General features: G+C 53.8%; 1 protein-coding gene across 1 annotated transcript in view; it reads right to left on the bottom strand.

The window, feature by feature from the left end:
* Positions 1–4,961: 4,961 nt before the first annotated feature.
* Positions 4,962–12,730, bottom strand: part of MYO18B (myosin XVIIIB) — a 240,724-nt gene continuing 232,955 nt past the window's right edge. The window contains 2 exon segments of the mRNA XM_077761677.1: positions 4,962–5,183; positions 7,656–8,901. Of these exon segments, the coding sequence (XP_077617803.1) occupies positions 7,668–8,901 (1,234 nt within the window). The 3' untranslated portion in view covers positions 4,962–5,183; positions 7,656–7,667.

Below are 12,730 nucleotides of genomic sequence, written 5' to 3' on the forward strand. Positions count from 1 at the left end.
ACGGAACTGGATTCCTTCAAGGTCAGGATGGCTGCTGGGCACTCCTGGAGCCACACCCCATCCCACCCCTCCTTCCAGGATGTGGCTTGAGATCAGAACTGACAACAGAGGTGAGTGGCTACTCATGCTGGGGACAGGGGAGGTCTCTGCCTGTGTCTGGGTCAGATCGCCCTGCAAGCCTCTCCCCACGCTGACCGGGCAACCAAGTCATGAGATGGGAGGAGGCCAAGGAGTTCTGAACTCTGATGCCGGTCCTTTCGTTGCTAGTGTGGTTTTGTCATCTGTAAAATGGGCTCAGTCGTCCTTGTGCAATGCTCCCGTGCACCAGACTAATTCCTGAACCAGGGTCTCCTCTCCCACTGCTTATTATCCAACTCCTAGAGAGATTTGGTAAACTGAGGTCACAGCTTTAAAAATGGCAAAGCCAGGAGTCAACGCAAACCTGTTCCTAGAGACTGGGCCGGGCCCCGTGACCTCTAGACGGAGCAGGTAGGGCCAGAGAGAGGTGGCGAAGGTGACGTTCTGCTGGCTGACCTTGTGGGAATGCACCGTCTGCACCTCTATGCGGGGCTCGAACTCCCAAACCACGACATCATGATGGGAGCCGAGATCAAGAGTCAGACGCTCAACCAACCTAGCCAGGGGCTTTTGGCAAACATGGCTGCATCTCCCGCTGCCCTTTGCAGCCAGCCTAAGCAGGAAGATGACAAGCTTTTGATTATGGGAGATGGGAGACGGGGAGGGCTTACATAAGCCACTTCACTGAGCCCTGCAAGCTGAAGCCATGTGGTATGAGCACAATTTTACCAGAGCCCAGAAAGGGGCTACCAGGCCCTCGTGCAGCTAGTTATAAAGCAGCATCCGAATCATTTTTGTTTTCTTAAATGTATAGAAAGCATGGGGGACAGCAGATCCCCAACACCTGCCCCTTCAAAGTGATGCTGAAATTCGAGCACAGTGCCTTGCTCCCTGCAGACATGCGAGGAGTGGGGAGCTGTTGGTGGTTCTTAACAAAGGGTGACAAGGCCGCTGCTTCACCTTTGTCACCAGGGCGGCTGTGTGGCATCTGTCACCGTGCTCTGAAGGTAGATGCTCACCTGACTGGTAAATGAGCATCAGGGACTTGGGGGAGGGGGTTGGGAACAGAGCTCGGCTGCCCATCACCCCCCAAGACAACAGCGGGAGCTTGGCTAAGCCATTAATCACACCCAGAGCCTTCCAAGCTATATCCGACGTCCTTGGCATCCGCCTCTCCTGGCTGCAATTTCTACCTTTTCTTGTCCTTCCCACTTGACAATCCTTGGGATTAGGAAAAGAGGACAAACCCTCAATTCCTTAGCCCTGAACGGTGCAGATGGCTGGGAGCCTTGGGACACAGCTGGCTCTCTGGTGGCCTGCGGAAGGCTCTGGGCAGGGCTGAGATGGTGCAGACCCAGGAGGATGACCTGTAGCAGGCAGATGACTGATGGGGGTCAGATGAGTGGGCATGGCCGATGTGTACCTCCAAGTTCATTACCCGTGTCCTGAAAACTGAGAGCCTCATGAAGGCGGCCCTTTGCCCACCCAGCCTCAGCTTTATCTTCTTACCTACGACAGGGCCCGGGAAACGGGGTGGAAGGAGGGTCCATAAATATTAATTGAATGAAAAAAATGTTAACTGGGTCTGAAACTCAGACCTGCCTTTGAGTGTCTTTGGACGCATCTCTTCCCTCCCAGGGACTCATTTTCCTTTCCTGTAAAATTATCTCAAGTCTTTCTTCTCGTCGTGAGGCTGGAGGGTTCTTTTAAGACCCAAGTGCGCTGTTGAACATGGCCTTGGGGCCTGGAAACAAAAGGAGATGTTGGGGCTGGCCATGTAACCCGCTTGGACCCATCCATGCCTCCCACACCGTCACCTTTGAAATAGCTGTGGTTACGCTGGTGGGGAAGCCACAGCAGGATGTGGCTGTGCAGACAGAGCCTCAAACTCGGGCATCAGGGAGCAATGCTTCTAAGCCCAGAGATCAGTATTGCCACTGTTTACTGTGAGCTGCCTCCATGCCAGGCACTATGCTCAGGGCTTCGGGGTAGTGTGACCTTCACAGGATACTGGGAAGCCGGTATGAGTTCCACACCCCTTACATGGATGAGTGAAGGGAGGGCCCAGAAAGAAGGCAACTGCTGAGGTCACACAGAAGAGGATGGCAGAGCCCACTTTGATGCCCGTGTAGCAGAAGTGGTAGCTTGGGTGGCGTTTGTTGCACTGGGTCCTGGGCTGAGCAAGGGGCCGATGTGACACCAGGGTCCACTTGGGAACTTCTGCAGGTTTGCAAGGAGGAAGGCCACGTTGGGTCAGTACCTTCTGCATCAGGCAGTGTTGAGCTGGGGGACTTGAGGGACAGGGACAGCTGACTTCTAACCAGTGTCTTCGTGATTTGTTTCCTGCCAAACAGTGAGGAAAGCTTTGCTGTTATGACGTAAGGCTTAACCTTTCTGGGTGCACTGCTCGCACATCGAAGAAGAATGACTGGTCTCTCTTTTACCAAAATGTCTTTCATAAAATAAATGTCCAGGGGCACCTGGGTGGCTCAGTTGGTTGAGCGTCTGACTGTGGGTTTTGGCTCAGGACATGATCTCACGGTTCAGAAGTTCGAGCCCCACACCAGACTCTGTGCTGACAGTGCAGAACCTGCTTGAGACTCTCTCTCCCTCTCTCTGCCCCTCCCCTGCTCATGTTCTCTCTTTCTCTCAAAATAAATACACAAACTTAAAAAATGTCTAACAATGAAGTGAAATGAAATGAAACAACAAAATAAAACTCCAGTAAAGTTTTATTTTTTATTTTTTATTTATTTTTTAAAAAGTAGTTTATTGTCAAGTTGGTTTCCGTATAACACTCAGTGCTCATCCCCACAGATGCCCTCCTCCATGCCCATCACCCGCCTTCCCCTCCCCCCACCCCATCTGCCCTCAGTTTGTTCTCAGCATTCAAGAGTCTCAGAGTCCAGTAAAGTTTTAAACAGGGAACTCAGCAAGATAATTTCATTTTTATTTTCCCTTATCGCATTTCTCATTCTCTGACAACAAATGTATTTTCTTGCTCCCTGGCTAGGATTTCATCTCTAGAAAAGCAAGAGGGATTCCTGCTCACCATGGATCCCCTGTTAGGGGGACAGTGGCTGGCACTTAGCAGGTGCTCAACAAATACCCGCTGAATGAAGAACCCTGCAGACACAGGAAGAGCAGCTCATGGAAATGCACAGCTTCGGGGCCCTAAAAATGTCCACAAAACCCCAGTGCCAGGAAGGCCGTGCAAATCTTTTCTCCAATTCCGTAATTGCTTTCACTGGGGGACCTTAGGACATATTTATCTGATCACTACGTGAATAATGCTAGCTATTAACAAATGAAATCACCACCTACTTTCGCATAGCATGTGTTTACAGGATGAATTACTGTTCTAACAAATTGTGCGTGGGGAAGCCCTAACGCCCGGTACTTTAGAATGTGGTCGTGTTTGCAGGCAGGGCCTGCAGAGGGTGATTAAATGAAAGTGAGTCCCTTTGGTTTACCCCAACCCAACCTGTCTGGCGTCCTTATAAGAGGAGGAAATTTGGACACGCAGAGAGACAAGCAGGAATGGGTGCCAGGAGGAAAGGCTGTGTGGGGACACAGGGAAAAGGTGGCCATCTACAAGCCAAGGAGAGACCTCAGAAGAAACCAGACCGACTGACACCTTGATCTTGGACATCTAGGCAGTCAATTCGTTGTGTAAGCCATGCACTTCGTGGTACCATTTATTTATTTATTTATTTATTTTTACGGCAGCCCTGGCAAACTAACACACAAAGAGAGCTCTGATTGGCTATCCCAGAGGAGTAGACTAGAGATGCACAGAGACGCATTTGGGGCAGGTCATAGTCTATGCTGGTGAGAATTTAAATGGGGGCAGCATTGGCGTCCCAGAGATAGACATACGCTAGCAACTCCTTTGTGAACAGGGAATAATAAGAGCATTTATCTCTCAGGACTTTTTGTGAAGTTGCAGTGAGATGTACCTATAAAATACTTAGCCCGGTGTCCAATATAGTATATGAGTAATTAGCAATATATGAGTAATAGGCAATAATTAGCCTACAGGCTTAGTATTACTAAGAAAGACTTCAAGGATGTGTGAAGAAGCAGGCACCCAATACAGACGTGCCGGGGGAGTGCAGTTTGTGGTGCGTGTGCATATTTGGGTGTGGGTGGGAGGGCAGCATATGCGAAGAGGTGAATGGGGCACTGCAAGCGGATGTTCACAGGGTCTAGAATGTTGATGTGGGCACATGTTTGTGGGGATGCGTTCATGTCAGTGTCACATGCATTCAAGGTGTGTAGGTTTATTAACTTTTTTAGTGGCTCATTCATTCATTCATTCATTCAAAATTTCTTGAATGCTTGGGGCACCTGGGTGGCTCCGTTGGTTGAGCGTCTGACTTCAGCTCAGCTCATGATCTCATTTCTCATGAGCTCAAGCCCTACACAAGGCTCGCTGCTTTCAGCACAGAGCCCACTTTGGATTTTCTGTCCCCCCCACCTCTCTCTGCTCCTCCCTTGCTCATGCTTGCACTTTCTCTCTCTTAAAGACAAATAAACAGGTAAAAAATTGTCTTGAATGCTTGCCTATGCATATACACACAGTATAGACAGTAGACAGACAAGGGAGCTATGATGGGAGAATCGAGGGAGAATGGAGAAAGAGCATTTATTTCAGTTCAATGTATCATGGAAGACTTCCTGGAGGGGGTGACACCTGAGTTGACATGGGCAGGTGAAGAGGAACAAGGCCATTGCATGGAGTCATGTCGGGGAAGAGAAGTGTGAACTCGAAAATACAGCATGGGCTGATTCCATTCCTTGGAATCTTTCTACCTGGGCTGCCCCAGTCAAACCCCCAGAGTCCCAGGAAACATGATCACAGAGTAGAGAGGAAGCACAGATGTGAAGGAGCCATCGCTTTATTTTGTACAGACCAAGCATGATGGGGTCCCCATGCCTGCGGGATATGCCTCCTGCTGGGCTCTTCTCGCCTCTTGAGTGCAGCCGTGCTGGCTGGCTCTGGACTGAGGGCCCCGGGGGAAGCCTCCTGGTCTCTCACTCTTGCTCTCTCTCCAGACAGTTGTGGAGTCGGGAAGTCTTTGAAGGCAGCATATCTCAGGAGGCTGGAAACAAACACAGGTCAGAGCTGATCAATGGGATACAGGAAGTGCGTTTTGGGAGTGGAGGCCTTGTGATCCCATATCCCCAGGCGACATTCCTGCAGAGACACCACCCACAGGGATGAAGGAGTCCAGGCAGCAGAAGGGAAATGAGTGGAAAGAAATTTGGGACAGAGCTCTTGAAGGGCCAAGATGTCCAAACGCAGCACCACAGGACCCTTAACTGCCTCCAGCAGGTGCCAGGCCCTAGGCTGGTGTTCTCTGGATTTCACATGGACCTCATGGGGTTACTTCAGGTGCTGCTATTATCAGCCCCATATTTGAGCTGCGGACACAGGTGCTTGGCAAGGTCACATCACTTGCCCAAGGTCTCCCGGCCAGTTACAAGGAGAAAGTGAGCTTTGAGGGGCTTGCTCGGTTCTGAACTCCACAGTACATTTGCCTCATGGGGGACTGGGCTGTACTGTCAGTTCATGCCTCCAGTGTGGATGTCAGGGCGGAGGATATTTTTTGGCAGATGCTCCATTACCACGGTGAGTGCTGCTGGGAGGGGGAAAGACTTGAGTTAAAAAAAAAAATGGCAGAGACAAGATGTTCTGTGATGACTTCTGCTAAGAACTGTTCCCCTTATGGACGTGTGCCCTTTACTTGGCCTTTGAAACTGCTTTCTGCGTCCCTGAGAGCATAATAATGTAAATGAATATCACATCTCTTCCCAGTAATTGAGAGCAGAGAGAAGGCCATGTTAAGTCAAATTAATTTGCTCTGATACAGTCCAAGCCCATCTCCAAGGAAGGGGCAATGGCTTTTTGATGGGCTGAGGGTGCCTCTCGGAGTAGCAGATGTATGGAAGTGGAAGAGAGGTGGCTCGTTTGGGTCCAGGAGGGCTCTGGAAGGAGGGTGGGGACAGAGGCAAGGCACCTGCAGGTGACCGCTCCGCTATACTAGAGCCGTGAGCTGTTTCAAGTTCAGTGACTCAGAGATTTATGGAGGCTGCAGGTTATTACTGGGGAGGGAATGGGTTTGCATGGTGTCTGAGTCAAGAGGGAGGTCCTTATACCTTCTCCCCTGATGCCAAGCTTCCCCTACCTGGCTTTGCCTTTCAGCCGGGAGCCCTAAAGTGCCCTAAGGTTTGAAATGTGCCCAGGGTGTGGTGGTCAGGGGCCAGCCTGCCTCAGGGCAAAGAGCACTGAAATGGGAGTCAAGGTGGCTGGGTTGGAGGCAGACTCGCTGGGGGAGGGCGGGGGTCGCAATCTGGAGTTTTCCCTCATTTGCTCAGCAGTGAGGGTCAGAGTCTGGGAGTTCCAACATCCCTTTACGTTTCGATGGTCCTGATGTCTGCCTCAGCTTGGGACGTCAGTGGAGACAACATCTTTAAATAAAAATCTAGTTCCTCCAAGGAGGCTCTGGGTTTACTCATGCACATGCTTGGAATAGGCACCCAAGGAGATGTTGTCACGGATACAAGTGGGGTTTCCGGAGTTACGAGGGCCAGGTCTACCTCCGTGATCTCGTACAAGTGACTTAACTTCTTTGATTCTGTTTACCAATCTGTAAGATGGGAATAAATCATCCTAACTACCTTTCTGGGGTTCCTGTGGATAGCAAGTGACTGGCTTGCTATCTACAGCCAAAAAATGTAGGCCATTATTAGCAGTGGACCCTGCTTCCTACCTTTAATCTGAGAAGTGGCAGGATTAGTACTGGGGTAGGAGAGGGTTCAGAAGGAAGCCTTGTTTCTCTCATTGCTTCTCTGGGCAACTTCGTACCTGCCACCCACCACCCCCCATCCTGGGGCCTCAGTTTCTCTCTGGATATTTAATGCAAGAGTTAGACTCCAGGGCCTCCTGGGTGGCTCAGTTGGTTAAGCGTCTGATTCTTGATTTTGGTTCAGGTCCTGATCTCACCGTGGTGAGATCGGGCCCCGCATCGGGCTCTGCATGGGGTGTGGAGCCTGCTTGATGTTCTCTCTCATTCCCTCCTTGACTCCTCCTCTCTCTCTCTCTCTGCCCCTCCCCTCTCTCACTCTTGCACACTGTCTCTCTCTTAAAAAAAAAAAAAGAGTTGGACTCCACTATTTTCAAAACCCCTCTGCCCTGGCCTGACCCTCCCCCACAGATCTGCGGTCATTATGTGGACGGAACTCGGGGCTCGTCCAGCACCAGGAGCCCTGGAAAGACATGACAGAGGGGAAACCAGAAGCCCAGCACCTCCTTTAGTACTGCCCCACACGACCCCCCGGCTTTCCAACGGGTCTGCCTTTTAAAGGGCTGAGAAATCACCGGCACGTAGCAGAGAGCTTTGCATACGGCAGCTCATTATTTCCGCAAACACCTCTAAAACCCGTCGCCTCTACAGAAATCATTCACAGCGTGGAGGCCGGTGGCATCAACAGGGTTTTCTCCAGGCCGTCAGACCCGTGTGGACTATTTGGTTTCCATTCCCTAACAAGAGTCCCCCGCCTCCCTCTTTTACCTGCACTGGCTCCTACTTCTGGAGATACTTCTTCATTATGCTCTCAACATCCTCGTCTTTCCTGCCTGCCCCCGGCTCTCTGTTCTCGGGGGGCGTTCCCTCGCCACCGTCACCCTGCAGCCGTGGGATTCCCGGTCGGCTCTTGATGCTGTCGGCGCTTTTGAAGGACACGATGGAGCTGGAGGAGGACGATGAGTCAGAGAGGTGAGCGGGGTCCTCCTTGGGCTCCGGACTCTTTTTCAAAATGGCCTTGATCCCTGAGAGAAAGGTCCGGTCGGCCTTCTCTGCCTCAAAGTGGATGCGTGAATGCCGCGGACTCTCTTGACCCACTTTGGCGGCTCTGGCCAGGGACACAGGCGACTCGGGCTTCCGGATGGCTGGGAGGAAGTCGTCGAAATCCACCTTGGTCTTGCGTGCGTAGTTGAGGCTTGGGACCTTCCAGGTGAACGGATCGCTGCCCAGAGGTTCCCCCATGAGGTGGGCGAACTGGCGGTTCTGGAAGACGAGAGGCTCCTTCCCGAGGTCCGGACAGCCCGCCTCGTCCAGTGAGGACTCCAGACAGCGCCTCCGTGGGCGCAGTGTGGGTGACAAAAGCAGGTCCCTGGATGTGCTTGGGGAGCTCAGTTTTCTCTCCGAGCTCTGCCCTGATTCAAAGAGGGACTCGCAGGAGCTGAACCTGGCCTTTGGCCTCTTGGGCAGCAGCATGGAGCCCTCTGCGCTCGGGGAAGAGATGCACTTCAGGCTGGTGGACCGCAGGAGCCCGGCTGACGTCCCAGAGACGTCCTCTGTTTCTGGGGCCAACCTTGCCCTGAGCCCCAGCGAGAGGTCTCCCTCGTCGCTGCCCGCCCTGGACCTCCGCAGCGTGGATGCCCCAGTGGTCTGGTAAATGGGAAGAGTGGGCCAGTCCTCCAGGCTCAGCGTGGACCCCTGTCCCTTCTGAGCTCTCTTCCTCCGGAGGCCTTCTACAAACTCTGACAGGGCAGCCGAGGGGCTGGGCAGCTTTTCCCTGGACGCTGGGGGTGAGTCTGTACTCGGAGAGGCGGGGGAGGAAGAGCGCACTCCCAGCCTCTCCGTGGGCTTCTGCCCGCCACACACTTCACCATCTCCCAGGTGGTAGTACTTCTGTCGCCGGAGGGAGAGGGGGGATACAGATTTGTCCCCAGAGGTCTGGCTCCGCATGGCCCGGGCTCTGCTCAGGGCCGACGCCGGCTGGGACCTCTCTGCATCCCCGGCCTGCTCGTTCATCCTGCACCAAGAAGACACATGTGGTCAATAGAAACCATGCAATTCATAGGGTCTGTGTGGTTGGTGTGAGGGCCACGACACACAGGCACTAACACGAGTTTTCTTCGGACACACCGTCCCTAACCACGCTCTCAAATGAACCCTATGATTTAAGGCGTAAACTCAAGCCACGCAAATGATTTCTCATTGCTTCCTGAGATGCAATTTCTGCCTCTAATTAAACCCAACAAAGTGCATGTGAGTAGATTAAAACGGCAGTTGAGGCGAGTGAGTGGCTTAGATTTATAAGTCGTCGTATCTGACAGGATAGGACCCACCATCCCAGAGCCCCCTGTGACGTAAGTCGTTTGCTTCTTGAAGCAAATCCTCAAGGGGGATCCATGGGGGGAGGGTATTTATTGATTGATTAGGGCCAAACCCAGAGCGATGGTCCACCAAGCAGGGCTGCTGAGAGTCAACGACCCAAATGTGTTTCCGTGGGATTCTCCATGTTGGTTGTTTTTGGAGGTGCAGGTAAGAAAAACGCACCCCCTAGAAGGGAAAGGCTTCCATAAAATAGACATGAAACCGAGCCTATACACGAGAGTACAGACGGTTTCTATTCCGGGACTACACCAGGCTTGGCTTTGATGCAGAAGCACTTCACAACAGGCTGAGCCAAAAACACTCCCCCTGTGAAAAATAGGAACCTCGCAGTGAGACGGAATTATAGACTATAAAATAAAGGGCATCGTTACGAGAGACAGACCCAAGTCCATCAACCGGTCCTTTAATAAATAAAATCTATCTGCCCTCCCCCCTAAGAGAAACGACCCCTTTCCCCCTCATCCCCACCCCCATAGCAAAGTCAACATTTATGAAAAAGCGAAAGGGATAGGGAGGTCAGAGCTTTGGAACGGCACACAAAACCATGGGCTGGGGCCTGAGTGCGGCCAAGGGCCATGTATATACAGGTCTCTTCTGCTTCTGCATAATAGTTGTTCCAGGTATGACGACCGGATTCAGTCCCCGGCCCATAGGGGTGGTTGGGATTCTAGTACAAGACTCCGAGGAGGGTTCCTTGCTCCCTGCAGCAGTGTGATCTCACCATTTCTACCCCTGATCACATGGGACAGTTTGGACGGAGGAGACCTGACCACAATGTCCCAAAAGGCTCTTGGATCTGGGAAGGAAGGGAAACCAATGGTCCCAGAAGGAGATATCCAGAGGGGGAGGAGGGCACAGGCAGGGTAGGGGGATCAAGATCTTTTCTAGGGAATTAGACTCTGCCTTCCTGAGTTCCTGAGGCCAGTGCTTTAACCATCCTGTATGTCTCTCTCTTTCAGGGTTGGCAAGAGCCTCCCCAGACCTCGGATCTGTGTTTGGTCTCCATGGCAATGATTCCATGAATGATGGGCAAGGGTTGGCTGTGTTCATCTCCTTATTCCCTTGGTCAGCTAGGTGGAGGGTCAAGGTCATGGTGAGGGAGGGGAGCGGTGGGGAATCCACAGGGTTGAGATGGTGGCATGGGTGAGCTATCTCCATCACCCACTCTCCCCCCACCCTCAGTCCTTCTCTTGCGGGGTCGGAGTCCCCACTCCCTTCCCAGCCTCCTGCCTTGAGTCTCCCTCTTGCGGCCCAGCCACACCGGTCTCCCGGAGCCAAGCCCTTCAAGCTTCGGGTCTGAAAGAGAGGCACCCATTCATGGGGCTGACATGTAGGGAAGTCACAGGAATGAATGCAAAGCTGGCCTCTAGCTCCTCAAATAACAGTGGTGAGATGCATAATTAATAACCAATAGCTAGTAGCTGTGCATCACTAACAATTAACAGCCAATGGTAATCATGATTACTCCTAGAATCTCTGAATCTCAAGCCTCACCCACCGCTAGACTCAACGAAAGCCTCAGTTGAAGCTCCGAGAGGGAGGAGCAGAATGAATGAGCAGGCGACCTGTGGCTCCCGGTCCCCGAGAAAGCTTGGTCCCCCTGCGCTAAGACAGAAGCCACGCCATTTGCCCAGAGGGCCTGCCTCCTTTCCCATTTCTTGGCTGTCACCTTCCATCTGTGTCACCGCCGGACACGGGCTGGAGGGCCCCTTTATGAGGACCTGAAGGCGTGCGGTCAGCGTCATTGCCGTGGAGTCCCTCCCCGAGCAGGCGGCTGGACGGCATTCTCACTCTTTTCTTTATCTTTGCTTTTTTAAAATAAACAGCTGCCAGGGGCAGTGGGCTGCCGCAAGAGCCGACAGAAGTCATTTCCGTCCTGCCTTGGCCCTGAGGGGAGGTGGGCGTGACGAATGCCCTTCCCGTCGTCTGCCAGGCGGGATGGCGGCCTCGGAGCTCCTGTTGCTGAGTCTCCTGGGATGCAGTCGTCCCGCTCCTCCCAGCTCCCACCCGGAGGGCCGGCTGGCGGGGTGCCGGGACAGGGCCTGGGGGTGGGCGGCGGGGAGCCGTTNGAGGAGGAAGAGGAGGAATGGGAGGATGGGGAGGAGGAGGAACGGGAGGAGGGGGAGGAAGAGGAACGGGAGGAGGAGGAACGGGAGGAGGGGGAAGAGGAGGAACGGGAGGAAGAGGAACGGGAGGAGGGGGAAGAGGAGGAGCGGGAGGAGGGGGAACGGGAGGGGGAGGAACGGGAGGAGGGGGAAGAGGAGGAANGGGAACTCCACCGCCCCCAGCCCTGCTGTCTATACCGCACAGGCTGTCACCCCTGCACACTCCGACTTGGCACTGAGCCCAGCACAGAGCAGCTGCTCAGTAAATGTTGTTGAACTGAATCAAGTCTACCTTGGAAGCCGTCTGCGAGGAAGAGGTCCTAGGAGAAGGGGAGAAGGGGAGGAGGGGCAGGGGCAAGCGGGAAGAAGGAGTGGACAGGCTAGCACCTGCAGCGAGGAGAGATGGGGGTCCAGAGGGGAGGGGAAGGAGCCGGGCTGATGGAGAGGGGAAGGCAGAGGGTGTCTGAGGGCAAAGGCAGGGGAGGCCGATGCGGAAGGGGCGCAGGCTGGTAGCGGAAGACCTGCCCTCCTCACCTTTGACCAAGTGGGACAGGCTGGGGCATGGCCAGCTGTCAGCGCCCCAGGAGTGGGGGTCTGGAGGCCCCGGGCTGTGAGAGCTTGTGTCCAGGACACAGGGGACAGGCTAACTGGGCCCAAGCCCCGGGGACCCCAGCTCCAGCAGACAGGACGGATCAGACCGCCTTCCCTGAGGCCCACCTGGAGCAGCACCTTCTACCAGGGCTGCACGCTAACATGTCCCAGCACTGTGGTCAGGCCCCAGCCGGGCGATCACTGAGCTCTGCCAAAGGGCCCAAGGGCCTGAGGTTCTGGGGGTGCGGTGGGCTGGGTCCCACCTTCCTGGAGTTGCCTGGTGCCTTCAGAGCCTCAGCTGGTGAGCTTGAAACAGGAACACAAGCCAAGCTGTGTAGACTCCTGGGGAGCTGAATGGATGAGGAGGAGGAGGAGGAGGAGGGGGGGGTGGCGGGCAGGAGACATGGGAAGGGAAGGGCGAGGCAGCAGGACAGAAAGAAGGGCGCAGTGGCTGAGTTCCCCGGGTCTACCATTCAGAAATCCACCCACATCTCCACGATATCAGTTTCTATTTCCCTTCTGCGTTACCACTCAGTGCACGAAGTCCCTTGCACCCACTCCTTTCTGGGTGGAGAAGGCGGAACTGAATGTGAACGCAGATGCCCTCTTGCAGGCTTCAGGGAGAGGGTCCCAGTTCTGTCTTCTCCATGTCTGACCCGGCTTGGGGCATTTCAAACCAGCCTGCTGTCTTCATCCCGGGGCCTGGGAAGACTCATTCTTCACACACACACCCCGCCCCGGCTGTCCTTAGCGGACAGCTGGGCAGAT

The sequence above is a fragment of the Crocuta crocuta genome, unplaced genomic scaffold (assembly GCF_008692635.1).
Source record: "Crocuta crocuta isolate KB4526 unplaced genomic scaffold, BGI_CrCroc_1.0 scaffold348, whole genome shotgun sequence".
Lineage (NCBI taxonomy): Eukaryota > Metazoa > Chordata > Mammalia > Carnivora > Hyaenidae > Crocuta > Crocuta crocuta.